Source organism: Pelodiscus sinensis, chromosome 24, assembly GCF_052426305.1.
Source record: "Pelodiscus sinensis isolate ZL-2025 chromosome 24, ASM5242630v1, whole genome shotgun sequence".
NCBI classification, from domain to species: Eukaryota; Metazoa; Chordata; order Testudines; family Trionychidae; genus Pelodiscus; species Pelodiscus sinensis.
The window spans coordinates 16989571-17011330 of record NC_143075.1 but is presented as its reverse complement, the minus strand read 5'-3'; the positions used below and the strand labels follow the sequence as shown (position 1 = coordinate 17011330).

The 21760-nt window shown below is 47.7% G+C and overlaps 2 protein-coding genes across 2 annotated transcripts in view; both read left to right on the top strand.

Annotated features, from left to right (window-relative positions):
• Window positions 1–10043, top strand: part of PRDM2 (PR/SET domain 2) — a 149838-nt gene extending 139795 nt beyond the window's left edge. The window contains exons 9-10 of the mRNA XM_089773127.1: window positions 4341–4473; window positions 6044–10043. Coding sequence (XP_089629253.1) covers window positions 4341–4446 — 106 coding nt within the window. The 3' untranslated portion in view covers window positions 4447–4473; window positions 6044–10043. The remainder of the gene's footprint in view (window positions 1–4340; window positions 4474–6043) is intronic.
• Window positions 10044–16093: 6050 nt separating this feature from the next.
• LOC142829622 (uncharacterized) lies at window positions 16094–18752 on the top strand. The gene is made up of 2 exons (XM_075930201.2): window positions 16094–17020; window positions 18043–18752. Exons 1-2 carry the CDS (start codon window positions 16498–16500, stop codon window positions 18669–18671), a joined length of 1152 nt encoding a protein of 383 aa, XP_075786316.2. The 5' UTR covers window positions 16094–16497; the 3' UTR covers window positions 18672–18752.
• Window positions 18753–21760: the final 3008 nt, after the last annotated feature.

Genomic DNA, 21760 nt, shown 5'->3' with positions numbered 1-21760 from the left:
GGCAGCTCCTCTGGGCCTGGGCGGGGTTCAGCTCTGAAATGATGTCAGCTGTGGACTGACACCAGGCCCACCTGAGGTGACGAGAACCTCCCCCACGCTCCATGCCAGTTGTGGAAGGGTGAGGTTAGCAGAGTCCACCAGGTCCTACACACCTCAACTCAGTCCCTCCTTGGCAACTAGCTAGGTTCCCATTTCCTCGCCATCCTAGGAGGATAGGAGAAGAACAGGAGCTGAAAAAGAGTCCATGGAGTGAAGGGAGGATGGTAATTTGCATAAGCTCCTCCCCTCAAAGCAGCAGGGAGTATAAAAACCCTTTGCATACCCCATCCCCGGATCAGGCTCTATTGACCTGACTCTTAGGGTATGTCTACGCTATCAAGAAGATCGACCCTCTGGAGGTCCCTTCAGAGGCCAATCTTCTACCGCTCGATTTAGTGACTCTAGAATACCGAGGTCAGTCCCCACCGGCTTCCAGTACTCATTCTGCAAGGAGTAAGGGAAGCCAACAGGAGCCTGTGTTTCCATCGGCCTCCCACAGTGTAGACGCTGCGGCAGCTCAAAGTAAGCTGAATCCAGCTATTTTTGTTCACTAGCCAAAAAAAAAAAAAAAAAAAAAAAAAAAAAGGGCCATGCTCTTGAGCAAAATTCTAGTGAAAACAAGACCGGTTGTAGTTTTCACGTTAAATGGTCAAGGTAGACGAAGGGGGAATCTTGGGTTTACCTCAACCTGCTAACACACATTAGTCTTACAGACTGCCTTGTTTTTAAGAGGATTTGACCTCATGAGTTAACCACACGTTAGCTTACTTGAGGCAAGAACAGGCCCGGCCTTAGGACAAGGTGAGCAAGGCGGTTGCCTTCAGGGCCCACCTGTCTGCTTGCTCACTGCCCTGGCTAGGAGCCACCCAGCCACGCGGTGCAGGCAACCACAATATGCCGCCTTGGGTCCTGCAAACTCTTAGGTCGGGCCTGGGCAAGAACACACCTTTCATAGTGACAATGCATCAGGAGTGTGAGGACTGCCAATGTAATGGCACAGTGACTCATTTTCCAGATGCACTCTCTCGGCGAACAGCACATGCTCGCCTTTGGCACAAGCAACTGTCTAGTTTATCGTGTGGCTTCAGTGATTCTGAGTAGAAAACACAAGAAAAAATGTTCTGGAATTAATTTTCAATCTCAGTCTGGGCTACAAGCAGTCCCCGGGTTACATGGATCCGACTTACATCGGATCCCTACTTACAAACGGGGTGAAGCAACCCCGCACTAGCTGCTTCCCCCCAGCAGACCAGGGAGATGCAAAGCTAGCGCCCCCCCCCCCCCCCCCAGCAGACCAGGGAGACGCGGAGCGGCTTTTCTCAGCAGACACCTCAGCTTGAGAATTAAGGACTGAGGGAAGTGAGGTGTGGGAGAATAAAACTGAGCTCTGGAGAAATGTTTGGCTAGAGTTTCCCCTACAATATGTACCAGTTCCGACTTACATACAAATTCAACTTAAGAACAAACCTACAGTCCCTATCTTGTACGTAATCTGGGGACTGCCTTTATATAAAAAAACTTTCTCTGTTACTCCCAAAACATAAGGTGAGTGACCTATTAGCTAAAATGAAAGAAAAAAGTATTGACTTTAATGTGGGGGATTGGGTTTTTTGGAGGGAGAGGTAAGAGGTGGATCTTTTGAGGCACAGTTCTTGCCTATATTATTTTATTTTCAGTTCTTTGTGTTAAGGTGCCCAAAGGTCTTTGAGCATGTGCCTAATACTATTATTAATTTTGCAAAGGACTTTTGAAAGTTGCAAAGTATTAATCAACACTTGGACCCTTTTTTTTTTTTAGCTAAAAAATCCAGACCAAACTAATTTTCTTAGCTGTGTTACTGACAACATCTTAAATTGCTTAAAATCAAAAGAATTTTCAAAATTTTATTTACTTTTCACTATTCTCATTGTTTCGCTGTGGAGCATTCATCATCTTCTGACCATTTTCAATTTCTAGTTCTCATGAACTAGTTCAATGCAACAATGTTAGTATGTAAACACTGCAGACTCAAATGCACAGCAACTATTTCATGGATTATTTTTAAATATCCCTGAAAATATTTTTATTAGGCCTGATTCAATTCTTTTAAAATTATCTAACTTCGCATTTTAAAAATGATGACATTTCATGAACTATTGTCACAATTTTTTTTGAACCAGGTTAATTTGATTCCAGCGTTTGTGAAACATTTTCTTATATAAAACCTACTGTTGGGGACTAACCTTAGGGTCAAAGGTCCCTTTTCAAAAATTCCCTTTGAACTCTAAAATATGCTGGAGCTACGTATTTTGGAAAGAGGTCCTTCTGGTGAAATGTAAGTTGATAACGTAGAGTTCATTTTCTTTGGTCAGGCTTTCAAATACTTTGCATGTGCAATTTATTGGGTAGTTACCACAGCTGTGTGTGTGGAAACAGGATACAGAATTGTGCAAATGGCTGGTTCTGCAGTACTGGCAACCACAAGTATTAAAAAATCATGGCATATTTCTTTTAAGCTGGATTTTTTTTTAGAAAAAATAATAGGTGTAATGTCTTTTATCCTTGCCTTTGGACTTTTAGACTTTTATGCGATCTTTTCACCTAGTCAGCTAGGTTTTAAATGCAACCTTGAAAACTAAAAATGTATGGAGTTACATGATCCCAAGACCTGGGGCCGAAGGTAAAACTGAATATAAAAGACCTTACAGTAACATTGTAAGAGTTAGCAGCACTGGTTTTGGTTATCTGCGTGTGCAACAATCTCAATTGCAGTTGCTTTCATGGTGATGGGGTATATGTTCCTTAGGAGTGTTGTTGAGAGATTGGCCTCTTGGCACACCTGGTCATGTTACAGTGTATGATGTTCTCTATACATTGTTACATTCCTTTTGCATCAACTCAAATGCAAAACAATGAAATGGCAACATATAGGGTGTGTTTAGATTATACCTCTCTGTCGACAGAGAGATGAAGATTAGGCACGTCAAAATTGCTAATGAAGCCTGGATTTAAATATCCCATGCCTCGTTAGCATAAACATGGCCACCTCTTTTTTCGAAACAGAGTTTTTTTGAAAAAAAAAAAAACCCGGCTGTCTAGACGCGGATCTGTTGAAAATAAACCTTTTTTTGACAGATCCAGTAACCATCATTTTTAGAGGAATACAGGATCTGTCAAAAAAGGCTTTATTTTCAACAGATCCGCATCTATACTGCTGTTTTTTTGAAAAAACGCCATTTCGAAAAAAGCGGTGGCCATGTTTATGCTAATGAGGCACGGGATATTTAAATCCTGGCTTCATTAGCAATTTCGATGTGCTTGATTTGCATCCCTCTGTCAACAGAGGAATGCAATCGAGACGTAGTCATAGAGCCCTGCAAATCCGAGGTTTTCTGCTTCATGTCTGCGGGTATCTGCATCTGCAGATGGGGATATCTATCTCTTATTTTGGGAAATAGAGATGCAGATGCGGATACACATTTTGTACCTAAAATCCTGCAATGTTTGTAGAGATCCACTTTATATCCATAAAGGTGCGGACAGCTAATTTTTGTGGATGCAGATACAAATTTTGTATCCACGCAGGGCTCTAGCAACATAACTAAATAGACCCTGAGGCTGCCAATTATTCTGCACTGGGGACCTGTTGCAATAAATCATATCACAGTCTCATTGACTATTGATGACCAGTTTGTCCTTCCTGGAGGGTTCTCCACATGCTTATCGGAGGCCAGAGGCAATGTTCCCTCTAATATTTTCCATCTGTGTGCTGATTTTTCCATACATGTGCAGAATAAATTTCTCTATGTACACTGAGGCATGTGTAAATATGCACCACCAGTAGGAACAAAAACCTAGGTGTGGGCATTCTGCTGATCCACTGGTAGCATTTGAATCTCTCCTGAGCAGTGGCACAAGCATCCAGCTTACAGGGAACACTACTAGGGGTTGGGGATGGGATGGGGGCTTATGAATAGGGCACCTCCAACTTTCTCCTGAGTATTTTCACTTTTCACTTAATTGACTAGAGTATCTCTGGGGAGCAAACTAAGGCACTCCAGCAATCTCTGCAGCATCTCCAGCCTGGGTGTATAAAATACAAAGTCTGTTGAAGCCAATGGAAGATTTCCCACTGACTTCAGTGAGCTTTGGATCAGACCCAGGAAAGGTACCCGGCTTTCATGATACAGGCCCACCAGCCTGGCAAGCAGGTTGGGATAAATATTTGAGCCAAGATCACCTATGGGATATGGGGCCTGCCTCTGCTTTTGTACTAAACATGATGTGTGTGTGAGAGCCTTTCTCCTGCCTCTTTTCTGCAGTTACAGACTCCGCATGGCCTCTAGATGTCCCCCCTCCTCATCTCAGAACATCAGCACCAGGCACTGCAAGAAATCCAGCAGCACTATGGCCCACTTCAAGGAATAGACTCTTCTGCACCTCAAACCAAAACAGGTACGACCAGGAGATAACCCCTTGGCAATGCAGCTCTTAGCAGTGCTGTGGATCTCTATTGCCAAAGCACTTCACAAATGTTAATTAAGTCCTAGAGAATGCCTGTGAGGCAGTAAATTGTTGTTCTCCATTCCGAATGGGGAAACTGAGGCACGGAGACTCACGTGACTTGCCAAAGGTCACAAGGCATGTCTACAGTAGGAATTTATTTTGAAATAACTGATTTTGAAATAACTCACAAAATAACTATAGTGGGTCCATACTACAGGGAAGCCTCGAAATTAGTCCAAGGCAGGCTCCCTTAATATGGACTCCCTACCTCGACTTAGAGCCCCAGGAACCACTGGTGTCAATCAGCGCAGCTTCATGGTAGAATCATAGGTTCCTAGAACTGGAAGGGACCTTGAGAGATCATCAAGTCCAGTCCCCTGCACTAATAGAAGGAGCAGGCACTATCTAGATTGGGGTGGGCAAATTCTGGCCTGTAGGCTGGCTTCATCTCCCCAGGATTAGCCTGTGGCAGGCCATCACCACTATATCTACCTGTGCCTCTGCCAGTACGAACAATTACAGTTCCCGTTGGCCTTGGATCATCGCTCCTGGCCAATGAAAGCTGCGGGAAGCAGTCTCCTGGTCCACGCTGCATCCCGTGGCTCCCATTGGCCAGGAATGGCAGGCTGCAGCCAATGGGAACTGCAGTCGCTCATACCTGTGGAGGGGCAGGTAAATACAGTGGTGGTGCCCTGCCAGGGGCTAACCTCGGTGAACCGCTACTGTTTTATTGTCCACCCCTGATCTAGATCTTTCTTGACAGATGTCTGTCGAACCTGGTTTTCAATATCTCCAATGATGGAGATTCCACAACTTCCCTAGGCAATTTATTCTTGTGTTTAACCACTCTCACTGCCTGCTGAGTGACTTTAGGCAAGCCACTTCATCTTTCCGTGCCTCAGTTTTACCACATGTGAAATGGGAATAATGGTATTGACCTCCTCAATTATGAAAAGTGTTACGTAAGAGCGACGTAGTATTATTGTTACTACTAGTCATGTGAGTAAAGTTTAGTAGGTGTGCAGATGGTTGCAGATCAAGGCACCGGATGAGCACAGGGGCTTGAACCCTGAAATAAATGTATAGCTGGTTAACTAAACTGTAGATGAAATACTGAGAACATTTAGTATTATGGGAGAAAGTTAGGAGGATAAAAAAACAAACTGCCCCTGCACTACCAGAAATCGTCTGGCGAGTAGTAAAAGGTTAACATTGATTGGACAGTTACCTCTGTTATTCCCTGTTGTAAGAATAGGGGAGACTGTGACTTTTCACACACCGCTTTGAGTAAATGGTGACTTTTTTGAGGAGACCACTCTTATTGCAGGTACCTGAGTATTTGCAGTCACCGGACAATGCTGAACTGAAAAGATGAAGCAAAGTAATCTTTAGATATCCTAATCTGTTCTGTTCGTTCCCGGTTCAAGTGAGACCTGGACTTCTCCAGGAGAAAGAGAGGCTGGTGCTTTCCTGTGCCAGAAGCAATGGCACCTTGTTATCATATTGTCCTTCTTTGCAGAGAGCGAGCCATGAACTATGGAAGCTGGTGAGAGGAGGATTCCATAGCCACCCCTGCAATGCGAAGTCCATTCATCCAGAGCCAGTGAAACCTCATGGAAAAACACTGAGAGCATTGTAGGTTGTTTGACCATGTTGGGAGGGCGGGCAGACAGATTTGGACAATTCTCTTTTTGCTGGAACACAGAGGAACTGGACATACTATGCAATTACATTTTCAAAAGACTGTTACATTGTTTTAGCTTTCAACTTGACTGTACCCTTTATAGAACTGGGCAACCATGGAAAATCCACCCAGGATTCTGAGTTGGCTGAGGAGCTCATCTCTCACACCTGAGGGTACCCGTGCCCGTTGAGGTTGTGTCATGCTTTAAGATGTCAGAACATTGCAAAGGTGTGATGCCACTGCTTTTAGATGGTGTTAGGGCCCAAGTCTCCTGGAAACTTGCCTGTAAAGTGGTCTCTGAAATGCAGCGATGATGTCAGTCCAGTTTTCTAAGGGAAAAAGCATTCGTTTTGCAAAACACTTCCCTTGCACTTGGCACTAGCCTGGCACATTCACTGGTGCCATGGTTAAGTGTTGTCGAAGCAAAAACACGCTCCTCTGTGTTTAGGCAGCTAACAAACAGCTTTATTAATTAATAAAGCACAGCATGAGCCAAACGTGGTCACAGCAGAGCCGGGCCCAGTAAGGCTGCTAATACAATCAATCCTAGTATCTTTATACCCTTAGCCCAACAGTCTGATGTCAGGGCATCCAATTACAGAAATCCTCAATTAAATTTGGAAAAACAAAGCCTTATCAACAAGATGGCGGACAGGTACGAGGGAGTACATCTCCTGTCCCAACCAGCCCAATTAACACATACCAATAGCCCATTCTGTAGGCCTCTTCTCACGGGGTGACAGAAAGTTCACTCTGGTCTACGTGCTTGAGAGAAAAGCTGAAATGGTTTCTGATATACAAGATGGCTTCTAGCTAAACATAAAATAGCTTCTACAGTCTTACAAACATTCCTGAAGTGCCCATCACAGTGCATGGTACCAAGCAACATCTTCCAATACAGAGAGGGTAGTAGTTGTCACCATCAATAAGAGCCAATCTTCTTTGGTTAAACTTATGCCTTGTCTGTACTACTGTCTAAATTGGTACTGCTTTGGTTGATGCAGCAGTGTTGATTTAGCAGGTCTGGTGAAGACATGCTAAATCAATGGGAGAGCACGCTCCCTTCGACTGCTGTACTCCATCTACCCAAGAAAAGAAAGGTAAATTGGTGGGAGAGCATCTCCTGTTGACACAGCATGGTGTAGACACCACGGTAAGTGGTTCTAGATATGTTAACTTCAGTTACATAACTTAGATCTCTTTAGAGAGGAAGGATCTATGCTGGCAGCCCACAGCCTGGAAAGACCATGTTTCAAGATGTTGCTTGCAGTTAGTGAGAAAACTGAATAAAGCGATGGATTATCTCCTGCTCATAAGGGCCATGTTCACACACGGGTTTATCATACGGCAAGAGGTGCCCTCTTTTGCTTCCACAATCTTCACCTTTCTAGTATACAGTTGCAGGGTTCCTCCTACTTTTCCTCCGTAATTAGGCACATATGTGGGCCCCACCGATATAGTGCGAGAGGCTGGGATTTTCAAAGTAGTCTAATGAGAATTAGGTACCCAAGTTGCATTGAAAGACTCTGGACGTCAGATGCTGCACTCTGCAGTTGCTGAGGGAATGTTCCCCCGCTTTCATACTAAATTTAAAAAATTTATTTTTTTCCCCCCAAAAGTTGTTGGAGGATTTTGTCAAACAGCCAAATTTGGAAACAAACTAAAAACAACAACAATAAAAAAAAACCCACAAGCCATGTCTCCCCTGTGCCCGGAGGTGAAAGTAAGCAGGTGTGCCAAGTACACCGCTCCAGCAAGAACTGGCTGAGCAAAAGCCAGCAGGGAGCTATTTAAAGAACTGGCAGGGACCTGGGTTGCAATAGGACAGCCCCTCTAAGGGTGTGTCTAGACTACAGGGTTTTGTCCATTACTATACCTGTGTCTACACTGCCGCTGAGTTCAGTCGATATAACATTGACAGAACTCAGCAGTTTTGTCGATGGCTGTAAACCTCATTCTACGAGGAATAACGCCTTTTGACGACCGAGTTCTGTCGACAGAAGGCGTTATTGCATCTACACTGTCCTTTGTGTCTACACTGTCATGTCAACAAAGCAGCTTGCTTTGTCGACAGAACTGGATGTAGTCTAGATACCCTTTGTCGACAGAAGCTTTGTCAACCAAAGGCTGTAGTCTAGACATACCCTAAGAAATTGTAAGGTACTTTTAACGCTGCCTGCGCCCTCTAAACAAGTCAAGAAAAATAAAAAATATTCATTTTATCAACATGGCAACAGATGGATTTGTTTTCACGATTACGTGAAAGTTTTCACTGGAATTTTTCACAAATTCAGTCAAAAAGCCGCTTGTCATTGGGAAAGTGCAGACGCCCATGACTGCTTTCCACATCATGGCTAGAGTGCTTTCCACATGCACTTGGCATGGTGGGGCATATGGAGGAGAAGCAGCCTCCTACATGCCAAAGACAGAATGAAACCAGCTCCCATTCTATCGAAGTGGTGCCTGCAGATCACAGCGGAGGGACCCAAGTTGAGGGCACTGGGTACCGTACAAAGCTTTTGCTGATGCTGGGTGTTTTCTACCTCATCCGTACTACAGGGATCTCATTCTCCAGCACTTGTCCCCTCTGATATCTTTTGCTGACACTAAATTCCCTTAATAATCATTACAAAAGGTGGCTGGGATTGTTTCACAGCTGCTTAATCAATTTTGATGTCTAGAACCCATTAAAATGAATGGGAACTGGATATCCAAAGCCACTGGGCGGCTTTGCAAATCTCAGTGCACAGACACACAAATGTATGCATTGTAGATATGTCCAGGAGTCTGCCCCATTGTATCTGATGTCCACATAGATCTCCATAATAGACTCTGCTGTCCTAGAGTCTGCAAATTCCCTTTGCTACCATTTACCTGTCCTTGTTTCATCCTTTCTTTCATGATCCAGAATTTGTCTAGGAACCTTCGCACTAGAGCTCCTTAGGAAACGATCTTCCTGGATGTTTTGACAGCACCTAACATTCCAGCAACAAACAGAAGAACAGTTTTAACAAATAGCCTGTGTTTTAAAGCACCACTTTGAAGTACCCCTAAAATTGCCAGTCCATTTTGTTAGACTTAGTTAAAGAGTGTGTTTGGCAGTGATTTATTATCACTCATCACTCAGGGTTATTGCTTAAGAGATATCTCATGATGCAGCCTGGGCTATACCTAAAATAAATGAATCTTGAGACCTCCCCTCAGGATCTAAGAGTGGGCAAAATATGTTAAAAATGGAGATTCCGGCTTGGATTCTGTTTCATTTTGTGCCTTTAAGGCAGACATTTCACTTATTAGAGCTCAATTTTGTGCAGTTTTTCTTTGGTTTTTAGAGTGATATTAATGGTACTGTTCAAGAAACTCAAGGAGAGAAGTATGTAAATGCTGTGATATATGAATATTTTCCCCAGAACAATTTTGGTTTAAACCTGTAAATATGTATTTACCATTTTAAAAGCATGTCTTTGTCCCTGTTGTAAATGCTCCATTTTTAAAGTTTTCTATCTTGTTACTCCACAAAGATTGCAGCACACACTTGCTATAGCATTAGTTCACACTAATGTTATCCTTCAAGCAAGAAAAGAAGGTTCTTTGAGGCAGGGAGTCCATCTTTGCGCAACACTAGTTTCAAACACACAGCATTTCGATATGTTGACAGGGTCATTTTCACCTGTGCAACTTCAGGAAAATTCACAGTTGTTTTCCAGTGCAGAATTTCAATTTTTCAACATACCTCCACTATGCCTGCTGGTGAAACTTGTGAAATTTTGCCTTTCGTCTCCCCACCCCTGCAGAAAATCACAAATTCTCTTAAATTCAAAGGGTACGTCTACACTTGCTCCCTAGTTTGAACAAATTGCTAATGAAGCAGGGATTTAAATATCCTGTGTTTCATTAGCATGATCTCGCCGGCGTGTTACTCCGCTCAACAGCTGTTTTGAAAGTGAAAGTGCGCTCCGGGACAGTGCGCGCTCCTCAAAAAATGAGGAGTAACGTTAGTTCGAACTAACGCGTCCCGGTGTGCACTTTCACTTTTGCAACAGCTGTTGAGTGGAGTAACGCGCCGGCGAGATCATGCTAATGAAATGTGGGATATTTAAATCCCCGCTTCCTTAGCAATTTCGGTCGCCTACATTTGCATCCCTCGTTCGAACTAGGGAGCAAGTGTAGACGTACCCAAAGAGAAAAAGAAACCCTCAGGTTTTGCATGTAGAAATTTGCAAGGCTGACACTGGTAGCTCTGAAGCACTCTTGTGACACTTGTTTTTAACATACATATTTCAGTATAACAATGGGAAGATGCGGTGTTACCGGGTGAGGCTTGAGTTCTGAACATTGCTCTGGAAAACTTGAAGACTCTGCCATGTAAAGAAAAAATAATAAACTATTGTGACACACTGTTGTGTGACTGACTTGCTAGCACTTTCAACCCACCAGCTTGGACTCACAGCCATGCAAAAAAAAGTGTTGAAATGGAGAAGCCATTTATTGGTACCTGCTGGAACTTAAATGTGGAGGTGGGAGAATAGAGGGGAGAAAATCATTGCAGATGAATGAATGTTCCCAGTGCAATACCAGATGTCAATGTCCCATACCTGCTAATAATGCTGAATAGGAAGAGCTGAGTACTCTCTTTGTCACCAATTATCTGCCATCTTTTTGGACAAAACCAAAATATCACCCAAGTCTCTGTGTTCTTGGGGCCCTCTACCCACATCCCACCAGCTTTCTCTACTCCTGCAGAGGGCAAAGATTTCTGCATTTGCAGGTATGTGCAGACACTCACTATATGAAGTTATAGCAGCCTAACCTAGTGGATGGCCTACTAGCTGGGGGCTCACGAGATCTGGATTCTGTTCCTTGCTCTTGCTCTGACCAGAGGCAAATGATTCCCCGTTGCCGTGTCCCCTCCAAACCTTTCTCTGATTTAGACTACGAGCTCTTGAGCAGGGGTTATCGCTAATGATGTGTTTGTACACCACACCCAACACAACAGTCTTGGCGGGGACTACTATGAATCACCCCAGTATGTACAAATAATAATCACTGAAGAAAGCTTTTCTGAGGAAAAGAAATGAGCCAGATGAAATAAACTGGAGCATTTTAATGATGTGTTGTCTGGACACAGACCAACAACAGTGACTCTAAGGGAGGTTAGAAAGTTTGTTAACAAAGAGCAGTTTCAATGAGCAGACTAGGCCTGCTCTTGTCGGTGCTCCAAACATTTCCTTCCACGCTGCTGGAGTCCCCCAAGAGTCCTCATTTCCCACTTTCAGAGGTCACTTTGTGGGATAGAGAACTTCAGCTCTTGATCTTTCCAAACCCTCCTTTATCTAGTCATACAAGTTCACTGTTCTCTCCTTTGATCGCCCTCCAGTTGAGGCTGGCCTGTTCTCCCTGCCTGCACAATCTGTGTCTGCAACTATGTTTGAGGATGGTTCCTCAGACCACTCGCTCTGGGAGGAGTAGGGCTGGGAAAGAAATCCAAGGTTATTCCTCCTCTTCCTCCTCATCATCAACAACCATGGACTCAACGTCCGTTGGTGTCCGATGCCTCCTTCGCTATTCCCTTCCATCTTTCCCTGTCCAGTGTGGAGTGGTTTAGTTTCTGTAGACGAGCTCTGCACCAGTCTCCTATATCATCTACCCATTCTCTGTGGGGTCTGCCTCGCCTATTCAGACCATCCATTATGCCGAATACCAAGGTCTTAACTTTTCGCTCATCGTTCATTCTGCAGATATGCCCGAATAGCTGTAACTTCCATTGTAGAACCTTCTGCAGTAGGTTCTTTTTCGGTGTATCTTCCTATATAATTGCTCATTTGTGACCTTCTGCATCCATCCTAGTCTCAGGATCTTTCTATAACAACTCCTCTCGAACGCAGTATACATAGTCAGGAACAGAATTAGAGGTCAGCTGTCCACGCCACACTGGACAGGGAAAAATGGAAGGAAATATTGAGGGAGGCGTCGGACACCGACAGGTGCCACGGCTGATCCCATGGCTGATGATGATGTTCAGATATTTTCATCCATGCATCCCAATCCCATGCCGAAAAGGAGCTGTCCAGAGTAAATGCCACCAGAATAACTGGGATGGGGTTGCTGGAATGTACTTAGATGCTTGCACATGACAAACTGCCTGTGATGATGCATTCGCCTTGCCAGTGTTTCCACAATGACATCTTCCCCCTTCCCCATACCACGGGTAACTCTTATTATCCTACGTTATGCAGCTCATGCACTTGCTATCAGGGAAACAGACCTATTCATGGACTTTGTATGAGAGATTTCAGCTAAGCTCAAGGCAAAACTCAAATGAACAGTCTACGCCAGGCAAAAGGTTCCTGTTACAGGAATCAGGACAATGGACAGTTGGTGCTTATCCAGTTTTCAGTAGACAGGGGGCTGCATTATGGAAGAGACACCATTATAACTGGAACCTTTGCTGGACATCTCAACAGAGGGGCCGTGAGTGAAAGAGCCAAGGTGACAATCTATGTCCCCTGTTTGGGGGAGTCCCTCCAAAACACCATTTCAGATGCCAAAAGAGAAAGAAACGAGCCACTGAAGAATCTGACATAGCGTCCCTAGCCCAAGACCGTCTGCCGGCCACATACGCAAGTCTGGGACTCAGAGGGATGGATAGAAGGGAGGTGGGATGTAGGGGAGGATTTTACTAGAACATTTCTCATCTGAACGTGCTGTCAGAGTTCTACTCTAGAACTGGATGAGGGTGAGTAAAGTCTGGAGAAGATTTCCCTGAATGAGTTCCTCCATCTCTGTTGCAGAACAACTGCATTAGGTGTTGAGCAAAGGAGATTCTATGCCATTCCTTGTGGGGAACTGTCTGTATAGAATCACAGAATACTAGAACTGGAAGGGAGATCAAGAGGTCATCAAGTCTAGTCTCTTGCCTTCACGGCAGGACCAAGCACCATGTAGTAGATCATCTCTGATAGATGTTTGTCTGACCTGCCCCTAAATATCTCCAATGATGGAGATTCCGCACCCTCCTTAGGCAATTTATATCAGTATTTAACCATCCTGGCATGTAGGAAGTTTTTCCTAATGGCCACCCTAAACCTTCCTTGCTGCAATTTAAGCCCATTGCTTCTTGTCCTATCATCAGAGGTCTGGAAGAACAATTTTTCTGCCTCCTCCTTGTAACTCCTACAAGGTTTATTATAGTTTTAAAGGGGGTTGAGGGTGCTCTTTATTAATGTATTTATTTCAGCAGCATCTGTCAATCTAGGAATAACAGCAGATATTATGAGCCATTCCACGGGGAGTATCTGAGGGTAGTTTTAAGGCTAAAAAACTGCAGGTGTTCCCCTTTTTGAAATCTCAAGATTCCTTCATGCCCCATAAGACTTCTTACTTAAGTCACCACTTTATCTTCTTATTGATTAATATTGTTAGCCTGTTTGGCAGACAGCTTCAAAGTCAATGGGCTTTCTTTTGCTCATAGTATTCTCTTGCAGCCTTAATGTGTTTTTTTTAACATGGTTTCAGTTAGGTGATTGATAGTCAAAATCAGACTTCTCTGACCATACACCTGTGTGAGAGCAGCTGTTTAGCTGGTTTGTGAGATGTCATTTGTTGTCCAAGCAGTCTCCCCTTTGAAAGGGATGAAGACAGGACTGGTACTTTGGCTTATGGAAGAGCAGTACCCCCACAAAGATAAGGGGAGCGGCCCTCCAAATATTACAGCAGCTGCTCTCGTAGCACAACACACAATCACGCAACAGCTGCCAAATCCAGGGGACAAAAGCTGGAGATGATGAAGTAGGCAGTGAACAAACCCTTTGGGGAAAATTAATCTCAGCTGTGTCTATAGCAATAGAGGAGAAATTCAGGCCCGGGAGGGGAGAAACCTGGTTTAACTATTACAATCTTTGATGCCAGTGCCCAGACAATGTTCCTTGTCGGCTGTGGCTTGAGAGCAGCACATGCAAAGGTTAAATAAATTAAACAAAGATGACACTTGCAAGTGTCTGGGATCCCGTAACGGCTTGTCACCACGTATTAGACATGAGGCAGGTTACTGAGGGGACAGACTAGAAATAGTGTAAGAGTCGAGCACGAAGTAATGTGAGTTCCTTGTTTCCAGGGAAGGGAGCCTTTTGCCTCTAGGTCGGGGTGGGGAACCTTTTTTGGATCGGGAGATGCTCACCAACGGAAAAATCAGCTGGTGGCTGCATGAAGATGAGAAGCAAAAAACAAACTAACAAAAAAAACCCTCAACCCCTCACAGATGTGGCCCCCAACTGAGAAGCAGAAAGACACTCCCCACATTTCCCTCTTGCACCAAAGCCTGGGGGGGCCCAGACTAGTAGATTTTGTGGGCCCCCTTAGGCTCTGAGGTGAGGCCAAAAATGAGGGTTCAGTGTGTGGAAGGAGGCTTCTAGGAAGCAATCTTGGGCTGCGGGGGTCTGGGGAAGAGGGAGAATGCAAGAGTAAGTTGGGGTTCCGTGGGCCTGGGAGGATAATAGGGTGCAGCAGCAAAGTGGGGGTGTTCCAACACTGGTTCTCTGTTGCTGGAGGGGGGGAACCCTGAATCTCGGGGGCTTAATTCAGGCGGGGGGGGGGGGGGAGGCTGCATCTAGCCCCTGGGCCTTAAGTTCCCCACCCCTGCTCTAGGTCATAGGTCAGGGACCAAAAGTCACAACTAGCTGAGAGCTGGGGGCCTAGGTGGACCAAGCAGGACCTGGGTGATCTCAGTTCTCAGAGGACGGCAGCCCGTGCACACAACTCACCACAGCTGGCCCTCTCAGTAGAGAGGCCAAGAACAATGGTCTCAAGTTACAGTGGGGGGGGGGGGGGTCTAGGTTGGATATTAGGAAAAATTATTTCCCTAGGAGGGTAAGGAAACACTGGAATGGGTTCCCTAGGGAGGTGGGGGAATCTCCATCCTTAGAGGTTTTTAAGTCTTGGCTTGATAAAGCCCTGGCTGGGTTGATTTAGTTGGGATTGGTCCTGCCTTGGGCGGGGGGCTGGACTTGATGGACTCCTGAGGTCTCTTCCAGCTCTGAGTCTATGATCCTAACTGAACAGCCCCATGAAGACTGAAGTGTGCCCCTCTGCCCTAGAGAGAGTCCCTCCCAGTCAGAGCACCCAGGGCATGCGCTCGGCTGCAGGTGATTAATCAAGCCAGCACCTGCATGGGTCAGTTTACTGAAAAGCAGAGCCGGTGGGAGTAGGCAGGCAGCCGGAGACTGTGTGGCGCCTCTTCAGATTTAAAACTCAATCTCTGCTAAGCTGCTTTAGAAACTGGGGAAGATTCCCCTCCAGTGTGAGACGGCTCTGAAGACCTGCCCGCTGCCTCTGGAGACGGAGGTAAATTATCCCCCTCCCTCTCCCTCCCAGGTACAAGTCTATAGGATTGGTTGTGATGCTCTACTGAGTCTCCTTGTCTCTGTGGTATCTTTATGTGGTGGCTCATGAATCTCTCTTGGAGTGAGCCCTGACAAGACTTTGGTAAATGCTCTTTGTGGAGGCTGAGGGCTGGGGATATCCTTTTATTTAAAAGCAGAGCATGTGTTGTCTTTTCATCTGTAATTGGAATCTCTTGCCGAAAGGGTCGGGTCCATCAAAGTTAGTTTTGCACCAAGAGTAAGTGATTAAAAAGGGAGGAAAAACCCCTGTCATTCATCTTTCAGGGCTGTGTGACTAAATAGGAGGGTTGAGAATCCACAGACCAATTAGCCTGGAATCGTTGAGGGTGTATCTACACAGCAGGGCTTAGCTCAATTTGCATAGCTTATTTTGAGATATGTCAATTGTGTTGCTTATTTCGAAATTGGGAGCGTCTGCACAGCACTTATTTCAAAATAGAATGTTCTTTCGCCGACTTCCCTTACTCCTCATACAATGAAGGGTGTGTCTACACTGGGCCACTTATTCCGGAGAATCAGCCGCTTTTCCGGAATAAGCCGCGAGCTGTCTACACTGGCCCTTGAATTTCCGGAAAAGCAACGATGCTGTACTGTACAAAATCAGCCGCTATTCCGGAAACCGTACGATGCTCCCGCTCGGGCATAAGTCCTTTTTCCGGAAAAGCTTTTCCGGAAAAGGGCCAGTGTAGACAGCTTTTCCGGAAAAGCAGAAGACACGGAAAAAAGCGGTTTGGACGGCGGGAGACCCCGTAGAAGCCACGGACTTCCGCATTACCCGAGGGCTTAAAGAGCCAGCACGCTACTGGCCGCACGTGGCAGGAGGCCCTCAGAGACCTCCCTTCCCAGCTCTGCGACGTGGCAAGTGTGCTGCCCAGCCACCTCAGCGGAGGCATGGCAGCTCGAGGTGGTCAGCCACCGTCACCCGGGGCAGAGGAGGAAGCCCCCAGGGGCCGGAAGCGCAGGGCCCCATCCTGGACCCCCAGGGAGCTGGAGGCCCTCCTGGACCTGTGGGAGGAGGAGGAGGGTCTCCATGACCTCCAGTCCCGCCGCCGGAATGCTGAGCTGTACACCCGGATGGCCCGGAACCTCGCCCAGCAAGGGCACCCCAGCCGCAACTGCGAGCAGGTCCGCTCGAAGGTTAAGGAGTTGCGGCTGGGGTACGTGCGGGCCACGGAGGGGAGGGGAGCAGGGCCTGATGCCTGCCCCTATTTTGAGCGGCTGAACTCATTTTTGGGCGAGCCAGCCCCGCAAGGCCCAGCTGTCCCCGTTGACACCTGCCAGCACCCCCCGATCATTCGTCCCACCGAACCGGAGGAGGAAGACGAGAGCGGCGGCGCTTCGGGAGAGGAGGCCAGCGTTGCCACCCAGCAGGCCCCCTCCAGCAGCTCCTCTGTGGCCGGGGAGGAACCCACTGGTGAGTCTTTGAAGGTTACACTCCCAAAGGGCGGGGGGCGGAGGGCGGGGGGAGTGAGACCCAAGTGTCCGGAGGGGGGAAGGGGAGAGCATGTCACTCAGGCCACGTGAGCTGCACGCTGCATAGCATGCGGCAGTTAGCAGCACGTGCAACCACGTGCAGCCTGGTGACTGAGCGGCAGGTGGCCGTGGCAGGCAGCTGCGGGCACGGCTGGGACCGTGCTTCTCACACACATTTCAGCGGGATCAGGGGGAAGGGTGGATGCCGGCTGGAACCGGCCAGGGCCCGAGGGACTCAGCCCAGAGCCTGCTGCTCCACCAAGGGGTGCAGCACAGGGAATGGCACACTGTCCCAGGCCTGGCTGTGAGGCACAGCCAGCTGCTCCTGGGATAAGTGCAGCGTCACAGTCCTGTGACTGTGGACCGCCACCGAGCCGCTCACCTGCTCCCAGTGCCTTGGCAGGTTCCCCGAGGGAAGTCCCCACTGCGGCCACACCTGTCCCTGGGCTACCAGGCTTGCGGGAGGGATAGTGGGAGGGAGATGGGCCCCTGAGTTTTGCTGCAAGGATGGGACATCCCCCCCACCCAGTCACCCTTTCTGGTTCTGACCAGGAGATATCGCACGCAAAAATGGGATCTGAGAGCCCAGACCGCCACTGACAGGTGTGCTCCCAGGCACTGCGTGGGGATGCATCTCGCTCCCTGTCAAACACCAGTGATTAGCCCTAAGCTTTTCACAGTGTCCACCGGCAGGGAGTTCCACAGGTGAACGCAGCACAAGCACCCTCCTGCCCTGCACGGAGCCAGGATACAGACCGGTGCTTACAATACTGCAGGGAGGACCCTACTCCCAGGGGTGGTCCTTCTTGCCAACATACAACACCCCCCGGGAGCAGGAGGGGAACTGAGTGGGCCCAAGCCACAACTGTGCGGTCACCTGGGGCTCTGGGGTGGAGGGCATGGAAGTGTGGGGACAGTGGATGGCCTGCCTGACTGACCCGTCCTTTCTTCTCTTCCCTGCAGCGGGACCCAGCACCAGACCAGCGACTCCAGCAGCAGCGGCACCCCCAGCTGCCCAAGCCCGGAGGACCAGGCTCCGACACCGGGACCAGCTGCTTCGGCGTCATGTCACCGCGGTGGAGGGGATCCAGACCTCCATTGCGGAGCGTGTGCAGGGGGACCAGGAGTGGCGGCAGGAGGGATGGGCTGCGTTCCTGGAGGAATGCCGCGAGATGCGTGCCACAATGGGCACCCTGACGGCACATTTAATACATGCCATCCACTATGGCATGGCCGGACCGCATGCCCCCGCCATCCCTCCGGGAGCACAGCCCATGCCCCCTCCTATCCCTGCTCCTCTCCCAGCTCCTGCTCCTCTCCCTGCTGCTCCTGCTCCTGCTCCTGCTCCTGCTCCTGCTCCTGCTCCTGCTCCTGCTCATGCTCATGCTCCTGACCCTGACCCTGCTCATGCTCCTGACCCTGACCCTGAAGACCGTGCTCCTACTCGTGCTCCTACTCGTGCTTCTACTCGTGCTCCTACTCGTGCTCCTACTCGTGGGCACCTCAGCGTGCAGGCTGCCCCAACGCGGTCTGCCCAGCGTGGGCAGGTCCGCCCCCAGAGGGGCGCTCGCAGGGGCCACCCGTCCCAGTAACTGCCCCCCCTCCTTCTCGCAGTTAAAGGTCCCCCCCTCCTTCTCGCAGTTAAAGCTCCCCCCCCTCCTTCTCGCAGTTAAAGGTCCCCCCCTCCTTCTCGCAGTTAAAGCTCCCCCCCCCCCTTTGTAAATAAAAAGTTCTGTTTTCATTTCAATCTTGTGTGGTTATTGTGTTCCTCTAGTAACTGTACAGAAATTATGTGAGATGCCAATTAGCCACTTCAATTTAAAGAGGGTTACAACTGTGGACAACAAATTCATGACTCTATCACCGGGGGGGGGGGGGGGGGCTTTTTCAGTGGTCATTGGTTCGCGGCGCATAAAGAAATAATTGAGACTTTTCAGTAATGATGTAAACCAGAAACTATATTTACATAGCAACAAACAAGCAGAAAAAAATGGTTACAATATGCAGTACAGTACACATTCAAAAACATAAGTTAGGCGCAGGGAGGACGATTGTGGTGTTGCTGGCCACCTCGATCCTTTGGTCCTTCCGGGCCTCAGGAGAGGAACAGCCAGGAGATCCCTCGACGGATGACTGTGGTGTTGCTGGCCACCTCGATCCTTTGGTCCTTCCGGGCCTCAGGAGAGGAACAGCCATCGTCCCATCGTCCGAGGACCACACGGTCCCACCAGTCGGTGCTCGTTTCCAAAGTCCAAATGGGCCGGTCTATCGTTGGGTGCTGATGCCACGCGGTTGCCAGGACCTCCCTGGTGAGGGAGTCCAAGGCAATCTCTGCCTCCTGGTATGTGTACAGCAGGGCACCAGCCTGCAGCACGAGCTCCAGGCACCTGTACAGGTCTAACAGGGGCCCGAGCAGGTACATGGCCATCCACGGCTCCATAGCAGACAGTGCAGAGCAGAAAAAATAAAATGCCAGGAAAAGCTGGTGGGGGGCCAAAGGGTGGTGTCCCCAAAACTCACAGGGCAACCACCGACCCTGTGAAGGGTGCCAGTCTCTGGCAGAGGTCACAAGGCACGGGAGCACGAGACAAACGGCTGCCCGGCGAGACCCCTTTAACCACGCGTCTGGACGGAGCTCCGGCCCCGCCCCCGGAAAGGTCTGGTGGCCTTTGCCCTTTTCAAAATGGTTCCGGGCTTTTTGCTTTTCCGGAAAAGCGCGCCGCCAATGTAGACGCGCTTTTCCGGAAAAGCGCATCGTTATCGCGGAAACTCCGTGGCCAATGTAGACGCTCCTTTTCCGGAAAAGCTGAAAACGGAATGTATTCCGTTTTAAGCATTTCCGGAAATTCATGCCAGTGTAGACGTAGCCTGAGAGTTACAGGAGTTGGAGTAAGAAGTCCTCCAGCTTGACAGTATTTCGACATTATAGTGAAATAACTGACTGCTGTGTAGACATACCTTTGGGTGCGACAGCACCCTTCTGTTGGCATAAGCTATGAGGGTTACAGGGACACCAGAATAGCGTGCCCGCTATTTCGGGAAATAGTGAGATTGTTTAAAGATGCGGCATTGCTATTTCGGGATACTTCCAATATCCTGAAATAGCAATGCAGTCTAGATGTACCCTAAGGCTGTGTCTCGACTACAGAGTTTTGTCGACAAAAGTGGACTTTTGTCGACAAAACTATACCTGCGTCTACACTACCGCTGAGTTCTGTTGACATAACATCGACAGAACTCAGCAGTTTTGTCGACGCTGGTAAACCTCATTTTACGAGGCATAACGCCTTTTGTCGACAGAGTTGTCGACAGAAGGTGTTATTGCATCTAGGGTTGTGTCTAGAATACAGGGTTTTGTCGACAAAGCAGCTTGCTTTGTCGACAGAACTGTATGTAGTCTAGACACTCTTTGTCGACAAAAGCCTGTAGTCTAGACGTACCCTAAGTGAGCACTTAACTCCTTACCCCTTTTTCCCCAAACAGGAAGGGAAAGAAATACCCTCCTGAAGGAAGGGCATTCAACCAAGAACTACAGGGCAGTGAAATCAGCACCGTTCTTCCTAAGAAGAGCCAGATTTTCTGCTGCCATGGACAATGTGTAGTCACTTGCACATATCCTGATGTAGAAGCAATTCACTCCTACTTTGCCCTTGCTTTGTGCAGCTGCAAATGGCTGTGTATAGTGCAATGCAATGGAGAATCTAGCCTAAAGTTTCTAAACTCTTTCCTATCCTGTCCAGTTGGGTTTCCATCCTGCAGAACTTCCCCAAGCCGGCAGCATGACACTATATTTGTGTTGCAAGGCAAATATCCTACCGGGGATGGTTCATCTGCCAAACTTGCTTGCCCTGTTATATACTGGGATTGGTTCAACAGGTTCATCTTCCTTCTAGGACAGTCTGTCCACCCTAACTACGGGTTATCAGAAGAAGTGGGCTGTGCCCACGAAAGCTCATGATACCAGCAACATGTTTTGTTAGTCTTTAAAGTGCTACTAGATTATTTGTTGTTTTTTAAGTTTTTCCGGTTACAGACTAACTTGGCTACCCCTCTGAAGCTACTGGTGCTTAGATACTGAACAGAAAACCATGAATGGGGCAGGGCGGTCAGAGGGGTTAGACTGGGAATGGGGACACCTAGCTCCAATTGTGATTGGCCCCATTCTGCAGATAGGCAGCACTCCCCTAGCTCACAGGGGCGTTGACTATGAATGCAACAGACTGTAAGCTGTTCAGAAACCCCAGTGAGGGGGCCATACAGGTACTTTTGGTATCTTTCTTTAGAAGGCCAAGAAGATGACAATGAAACTTTCTCTTGATGTGTCAGCCTACGAAATCCCTACATAGCAAAGTTCCTTTCCCTCCTAGTAGTGAGTGTGGTGTGATCTCTACTAGTCTTCTTCTCTTATACCTTTGCATCCAGAAAACAAAGACTATATCTAGCTGCAGGAGGCAGCTTTCTGTTTTGATCAGCCTTCAGAGGTCTGCCTTATGTGACAAGCGCATCTCTGAATTCTCCAGCTACTCGCTGACCCTGAAACCCTCTCTCCTGAATGTCCGGAGTATTCAAATACCAAACACTGGGGTTGAAACTTGTCTCGGGTTTCTCTCCTAGGAGTTGCTTCATTTAAAAATTACTTCAGTTATTTTCTTGATGTGGATTATGCTGCTGGCATCAAACT